At 38.5% G+C, this 8,043-nt stretch overlaps 1 protein-coding gene across 1 annotated transcript; it reads left to right on the plus strand.

Moving 5' to 3' along the window:
• Window positions 1–3,965: 3,965 nt before the first annotated feature.
• On the plus strand, window positions 3,966–7,532 carry QRFPR (pyroglutamylated RFamide peptide receptor; the record flags this gene model as incomplete). Its single annotated transcript, XM_010187618.1, has 4 exons — window positions 3,966–4,124; window positions 4,739–4,800; window positions 5,586–5,821; window positions 7,435–7,532. Coding segments are annotated over 4 exons (555 nt in total), but the record flags the coding sequence as incomplete, so codon positions are not given.
• Between the last annotated feature and the right edge of the window lie 511 nt (window positions 7,533–8,043).

An 8,043-nucleotide genomic window follows, 5' to 3' on the forward strand; every position in this document is an offset into this window, starting at 1 on the left:
TCCCTAACGTTCTGTGATTCTGTGATAAGGGCCACCTATAGAGGGCCACTCAGACATCGAGGTAGGGGAGTGGCTGCCATGTGTGAGTGGAAAAGCTGAGGGAATGATGCTCATTCACCCTGGAGAAGGGATAGTTTTTGGGCAACATAGCAGCAGTTTGCAATGCATGCAAGAAGGTTTCTGAAAGGATGGACCCTGGCTGTTCACAGCAGTGCAGGAGGATGAGAGATAAAAGGCTTCAACTGAAACAAAAAGGTCAGCTGGGTCATAAAGAAAATCTTTTTCGATGTGAGGATAGTCAAGCAGAGGAAGAGGCCGACTCAGGGAAGGCTGTGTTATCTTCAGACTTGAAGATTTTAAAGATCTGCATCCTCTGGGCTTTGTCTGGCTTGGTTGTGATCCTGTTGTGAGCCACAAGGTCAGATTAGAGACCATGTGAGTTTGTTTCCAACCAGCATTGATTCATGGTTCTGCAGTTCTTCTGTGTCTGTCAAGACTGACTTGAGACAACTCTGTGAGGCCATGCTGGCAACCTGTAGCCTGGAGGTATCTGAAGGAACAGTATAATAGAGTAAACACCTTGGACATTAGGCAGCTAAATCCCAAAGAGTAAAATGATGCATGGACTTCCGTAAGGGACTTCTGAAGTCCTTTCAGTGTTCTAGTTGCAAATCAACAACAAGCAGCTTTCTGTTAGGAAAGAATAGAATGTAATGTAGGGCTTGTGAACTTGGAGACAGTGTATTGAAAAGATGTACTGAAGAGTTAATCTCCACATAGATGTTCTGTTTCAGATTATCCCTGGAATATCCAGTGTGGTCACTCTGAGATTTTTTTAGTATTCTGAAATAATAGTTTCAGATTGTCTTTTTCCTTTTTATCTATGCTGTTCCAACCCAGCTGCCACTGTTCTGAAATAGTTATTTAACAGTAAATGAGTTGTAGTTTGGAGTGGCTGGTGTGTATTTTTAAATAAAGTAATGAAAGTTTTGAAAACGAAGAACAGACTTTAGGTGGAAACATTCCCTATTCTGTCAAGTACAATTACACCGATATCTCAGGATTCAAACACATTACCAACCTAAACCATTGTATGATTCTGTGATTAAGGATGGTGTATTGGGATCTCAAGTCTGTCGGTGTCAGATTTCTGTTGAAGGCGATGTCTTTTCACTTGACCATGGCATTCTAAACATTGTATTTCTGCCCCCCCCCCAACCCCCAAACATATCTATTTCAATAAATCTTGCGCTGCTTGCTGAAGTTCTGCTTGTGAAACAGTGGCATGGCTCATGATTTCAGAAGATAGGAAGCATTTGTATAGTGAGTGACAGTTGAGGGCAAGCAAAAAAGCCCTAAAGCAATATGGTAATGTTAATACAAACTGATAGTCAGAGACCCTGGGCTTGGTGGCATGAGGAGCTTCAGGGAAGTAGAAATACTGTTCTGTTTTTACTGTTGATTCATAGAGGCTTTTTGAGTAGCTTTTAGCTATTGACCTTTTGAAAATTTCATGCTATTTCTTGGTTATAAAAATGCATGTGGCTCTTTTTGCTTTGACCACAAAGGTTCATTCCACCAAGGAAAATATGTGCCATGTGACAGAGTAGGTGTTTCTTTTTCAGCCAAGTGTCTAATGAGAAACATCCTTTTGTTTAACATTAATAGAATTGCTAATGTCACTCTTCTGTTTCAAGCCAGGTCTGCATGCACATTCACAGCGTTGCTGATGTTGAAGATATACTTGAAAGGTACTTTACTTCCTTCCTTTCCCCCTTGCTGTGTTCTTCCCTTTTTGGAGCCACAGAAAAAGTGATATTTTTTTTTTCTGACACCTAGAATTGATAAGACCAGTAGCAAACCAGTTCCTTCTTGTAAGCTACAGTGGCTTTTAGCCTGGCCTAGCAGAGAAAAGTTTCCCAGTTCCTTGTTTCCTTTATGAAGGGCAGGATTAAGTTTCAATAGTTTCCTGGTGCTTTCTTTCTATGTTTTTCTTGCTTAAGGTGTCTGTAGCATAATAAAACTTGACTTACAGTTGGATCAGATGTTCTTTTGGCTGTTTTAAGTTTATGGATTATATCTGGGTAAGGTATAGTTAATGATCAAGTAAGGGAAATAATGTGAGCTGTTGCTGAAATGAATAGCTGATATTAAACTGGAAGAACGTCAGGGAACTGTGAGAATGCAGACATAAAAGATTATCTGAGTGTCAGAAATGTGGTCAGAAAATGAGTAAATGAGAGGTAGCCTGGAGAATGTGTTAACATAAGATTTTTGAGAGAGTAATATAAACCACAGTTTCTAAGGTGGCTGGGGCTCGAGGATGAGTAGTGGAGAATGACTGATGTTAAGAATCAAATATGTATCTTTGGGAAGCTATAGCAGCAATGAAATCTGAACGTCTGTACTAACTGTGCATAAATACTCACAGTTTGAACCTATACAACTGTAAGTGCAGACAGGAAATTGCATCTACTTTGGACACTGTGTCCTGGTTTTTACTTTTCAGCTCAGTCTCTTTTAAGTGACTGAACTTGCTGAAAACTGGCAGCATGTTTTCCCAAACAGTGGTGCTAGAAGATATGCTCAAGGTCAGTTGTCTCATCCTGGGTGCTGTGTCTGTGCCTACGGGGGGAGAAACAGACCCAAAACTGACCAACGAGGTATTCCATCCAACATATGTCATACTTGGTATAAAACCAAGAGATCACGAGGGTCTGGCCCCTTTTTTCCCTTTTTGTGCTTTTGCCCTTTCTACCGTTCCTTCCATCTCGACCCTTCCGTCCATCTCAATCCTGCAGAGGCCAAGGCCTGAGCAGAATCCTGCTCATTCATCTACCGCTGATCCTGATTCATGTGTCCTGCATCCTGCTCCCACTGCTGCTGAGTTTGGTCTGGGACTTTTCCAGTGCCCGGCTCTGCAGAGCCTCTGGTGACGTATTCGTCATTGGGGGGAAAGGGTGGGGGGGAGGATTTTATATTGGTTTTGTATATATTTGTACATATTTGTATATATTTAATTATTTTCATATTTACAATATTGTCCTGTAGTATTAGTATTATTGTTTCATTAAATCTGTTAGTTTATTTTCCAACCCGTAAAGTCTCTCTCCCTTATTCTCTTTTCTCTTTCCTTCTGGGGAGGGGAGAGGGGTTAATAGAGAGCGTCTGTCCAGGATTTAGTGGCTGGCCCAGCCCTAAGCCACAACACACTGTCATTGACATGATTTGTTAATAAGGAAAAAGGGAGACTTGGAGAATGGAAGGATAATGAAAAGGTTGAATTTTTCTTCTTGTATTAGGCCTCTTAGAGGACTCGTGTGTGTGTGTGTGTGTGTGTGTGTATAGATAGATATATATATATATAATTTGACACCATGATGCTTTAAGTGCCAAAGTATACAAATAGAATGGTATTTAAATGAGTAGAAGGAATGTACTTGCAGCAGTCGAAAAGGTAAACTTTTACACAATGAACATTAAGTCCTTCATTAAAATGGAAACTAATCTGCCAAGCTAAGAAGATGATAAATATCCCTGTAACTTGGTGCAATTGGAAGTAGATGATGAAAGTCTTGGTCGAAAGTGAAATAGGAGTAAGTCTCAGACTAATACAGAGCAAGCAAGTATTTCCTTTGAAGTCTTGCTTTTGCAGATGTAGTGTGTACGACAGAAGAATGACTATTGAGAGCTGCATTTGATGAGTAGCTTAAATAGGTGACTTAAAAGTTCAGCTGTTAAATCTAAGAATATTAGTCTGTTCTTGCACAATAGGGCATTCTTTAGCACATGGTTTAGTGGGCATTAGTGGTGTTAGGTTGATGGTTGGACTTGATGATCTTAGAGGTCTCTTCCAACCTTAATGGTTCTGTGATTCTATAATAGCACTTAAGTAATGAAATCTCATATTAATAGTTTTTTCATGAACTGCAACTGTTGCATACCTTGCTTTCTGATTGTTGCAGGTGCCTTCGCTTGCAAGATGGTACCATTTGTTCAATCCACTGCTATTGTAACTGAGATTCTTACAATGACCTGCATTGCTGTGGAAAGACACCAGGGAATTGTGCATCCATTAAAAATGAAGTGGCAGTACACCAATAAAAGAGCTTTCACGATGCTAGGTAAGATTTTAGACATCTCTGGTCATCTGGTATGTAGAGAAATAATCTTCATAGCTGGTGTAGATGGCATGGCAGAACAGAAGGCAATAACATGACCAGTGTTAGAGTTAATGATAAGTCTAGTAACGTTTATAAAATAGCTCAAGCATTGTACCGGTATGTATCGTAATTATTAGCCAAAACTCTCACAATAAACTTAAAATCTGAAATCAAAGAGTTATTTAACCAAGACTCTGATAAACCTTTGGCAGTTTTTTTTTTTTATTTTTAAGAGAAGTTCAAAATTTATAAGCACTGCTGAAGGAATGTACCAGTTGTAAATGGTCCTTCTCCATAACACAGAGAATATATATAGTGCTGCACATGCAAATTAAGTTGCCTTTACACACGGCAATAAATGAAGGTAGTTTGAGAGAAAGGAAACCGGCAGCAAAAATGCATGCTGTTAACTGATGTGAATGTTGACTGATGTGATGTATGCCTCATGTAGAAAACTTTATTCTTTAAATTGTCTACTTTGCCTGATTTTTTTTTAAGGATGAAGCTGTTAAACTGTTCATGCCAAACTTACACTGCTTTTTGTACACATTATTAAAAACTTTATTTGTTTGCAGGCATAGTCTGGTTGCTGGCAGTTATTGTTGGGTCACCTATGTGGCATGTGCAACGACTTGAGGTATGTTAGGTGAAATGGCAATTTACATTTTAAACTCAGTCCATACCAGAACTTTTTGTACTTTTAGTAGTGACATTGAATAAAGAAATGAGTGGAATAAGAGAAGTGGAGCTTTTGTTCTGTTTGCCAGCATGAGAAAGGCTAAGGATTAGGACTTGCATGCACTGGGAGAAAGACTACTGATAGTGACTAGTTATGTCTGCCGTCCCAATTACGTCAAAATTGCATCTATGGCTTTCACTGTGGCTTCTGATTGGTTTATAGGGGCACTGGCACACAGTAGTGTAAGGCTTAGATTAATGTTTTGGGATGACATAGTGTTCCCTGGGATTTTGAAGGACTGTGTCTAGATTAAAATGTAATTAGCTGCCCATTGTAGTTTAAGTTTACTGTACACTTTTGGAGGGGAAAAAAAAAAGGCATGACAGAATCTGCTGCTTGTGGGTCTGGATGTTAACAAGTATTTTTTTTACAGTTGTTAATTATGTGAGGTTTCTACACACCTGTCTTTGCTTGCAAAATATGTAGCTATGGTCTCCTTTGAAAATCCTGATTAAAGAAAAAAAGGTTTTGAGAAGTGCAAATCAGAGCATCTCTTGACCTCTTTGTCAACTCTGATCAATGTCACACTTGATGTAGAAAAGTACTTGGAAGAATTTTGTCACTTTGGAAAGTCTCTCTGTTGAATTGTGGTGGTTATATTAAGAGCAGGTAATAATTGTATGTGCTTGGTTTTTACACTTGGGGTAAACACTAGTGACTCATCTCCTTTACACTTGTTACAGGTTAAATATGACTTCCTATATGAAAAAGTGTATGTTTGTTGCTTGGAAGAATGGGCGAGTCCGATTTATCAGAAGATATATACGACCTTTATTCTTGTTATACTCTTCCTTCTTCCATTGATGTTGATGCTTTTTTTGTACACTAAAATTGGCTATGAACTCTGGATTAAGAAAAGAGTGGGAGATGCTTCAGTTCTTCAGACTATTCATGGGAATGAAATGTCTAAAATATCAAGGTTTGTAAAGTAAAATACAGTTGGACCTTTGACTTCTAGGAAGAACTTTTTTTTCTTCCCTGACAGTTCTTGAACACCAGTGCAAAAGAAAAAAACCAATGTCTTTCTATCCATTGGGAAGTCTACAAGCACAGACCAGATTTTTGAAGCTAGCTAGTTATTTAACACTTAGATACCGAATTTAAGGCAATGTAAATGGTTTTTCTTCTCAGTGTACTGTAGCCACACTTTACAAGTCAAGCCCTTTCAATAAAACTCACATTATACATTGCATAATGCTTGTTTTTAAAAGATGTAAGCTATGAGTTAGAAGATGACTAAGGAAAATACTGCTACAGTATTTCTGTATGTTCAATGAAAAGTTCCTTATAGTTCCTTCCATTCACAGTCCTGAGACTGTGAATGCTGCTTTATGATCCTATTATAAGTTAAATTGGCATATGGGGGGAGAAAGAATTAATTTAAAAACTGCTTCGGTACAGTTTAACTTGATATAGCTGAGAGAGTTTTGAGTGTTCTTAGATGTGTTTGTGTGTGGCTCTCCAGATGGTAACTCTGTCTTTAAAGTTATAAAAATCAATAATTCTGAACTTTGATATTTAGCAATAAATATGGGCTACCCTTAATATTGCTTCATGTCTTTCCTTCTGTTTGGCAAATTGATCTGTATCCTGATGTGCTAGAAACCTTTAGCAGTTCTGCTCACTGAAAAGAGTAGCACCTTAAGTACTGAGAATACTGACAAGCAGCTTAAGGATAAATGACTATAGTTATTTGTCTAACAAGGTGCCTAAGGAAGAAGACACTTATAAGTCAAAACTGAAAGAGGATGCAATTTCACAAAGGTTAAGGTGACGTGTAATCTTTGGGCTACTCCTCAGCTTATTTTCACACAGTGGGAAAAGCTCCTGGAATTGCTACCAGTGATGTGAGAGATCCATCTTGGGATCTCTAAATGTAGTTATATGAATTGTATATCAGTTTGGAGATGGCTATAAATTCATGTATACCTTGAGTTTGTGAGATATTCTGTTGGAGGCATGGAGTGTGTTTCTTGCTCTTACTCCAATGCTTCACCTACCAGAAACAGGTGTAGTTTCATTTACTCACTCTCAAATTCTCTGTGTAATCATGTGCTGCAGGTATGGTCAGTGTTCCCAATTCTAGGAAGGGAGTCTTTTGTTTTGACCTATTAATGGAGTTTCATGTGGTGGTGGTTTGGTTTTTTGTGTTTTTTGTTTTTGTTGGTTTTTTCCCCCCACCCCCTCCCTCTTCCTGTCTTTTACTTTTGAAACTGCATCTGCTTGAGTAGAGTAAAAATGCCTTGCAAGATATGCTAATATCATTGCTTGCTGCAACTATATTGCTTTCCCAAAAGAGAGAAATAAAAGGTATTAATTTAAGTACCAGATTTATGATCTGATATCATAAATATCTGATAGCATGATGCTGCATTTTTTGTTTCAAAGGGAATTGTGTGCTTCGGAGCATTCTTCCAGGATTTTATTTGCATCTGCAACCATCAGAACGCATTTACAGATCTAACTTAACGAGACACATAAAACGAGTCAATTCTCAGTGATTCAATATGGAATGTCTTGATGCAATTTCAGGAAGAAGAAGCGGGCAATTGTAATGATGGTGACAGTGGTGTTTCTCTTTGCAGTCTGCTGGGCCCCTTTCCATGTGATTCACATGATGATAGAATATAGTGAGTATCTGTCATGTGTCATACAATGAAGCCTTTCTTTTTTTTTTTAATAATGTAACTACAGGTTTTAAAATGCTAGGGCTGCTGCAGCATTTGGCTATAGAATGCCTTCTGCTAGCAAAGGCTGATGTTTTGCTCATAAATCCTGAATCCTTGTGTTGTGATGGAGATATATATCAACAACAGATAAATTATTCTGAAGTCTGTGAGTGATAGACAGATCTGCAGTGCTCATGGACAGTGAGTACATTTCAAAAAATCTTATCAGATGCAGTATTTGGGAGAGACCTTATTTGTGAGATACACTTGTGTGTCAGCCAGGTCTCCTCCTCTCTGCTGCGTGAATAAAAGATTATCATTGAGTCTGGGTGTAGACTGGACTGGAGACTGGGTAGGTGGGAGGGAATGCAAACTCTACCAGCTCTTTCAGAATGTAAGCCCTTTAGAAAGGAGATTGTCATTGCTTCTGAATTTGTACAGCACATAATCCAGTCCTAAAAAGGATGTTTGC

This window comes from Mesitornis unicolor, unplaced genomic scaffold (genome assembly GCF_000695765.1).
Source record: "Mesitornis unicolor isolate BGI_N332 unplaced genomic scaffold, ASM69576v1 scaffold40616, whole genome shotgun sequence".
NCBI classification, from domain to species: Eukaryota; Metazoa; Chordata; class Aves; order Mesitornithiformes; family Mesitornithidae; genus Mesitornis; species Mesitornis unicolor.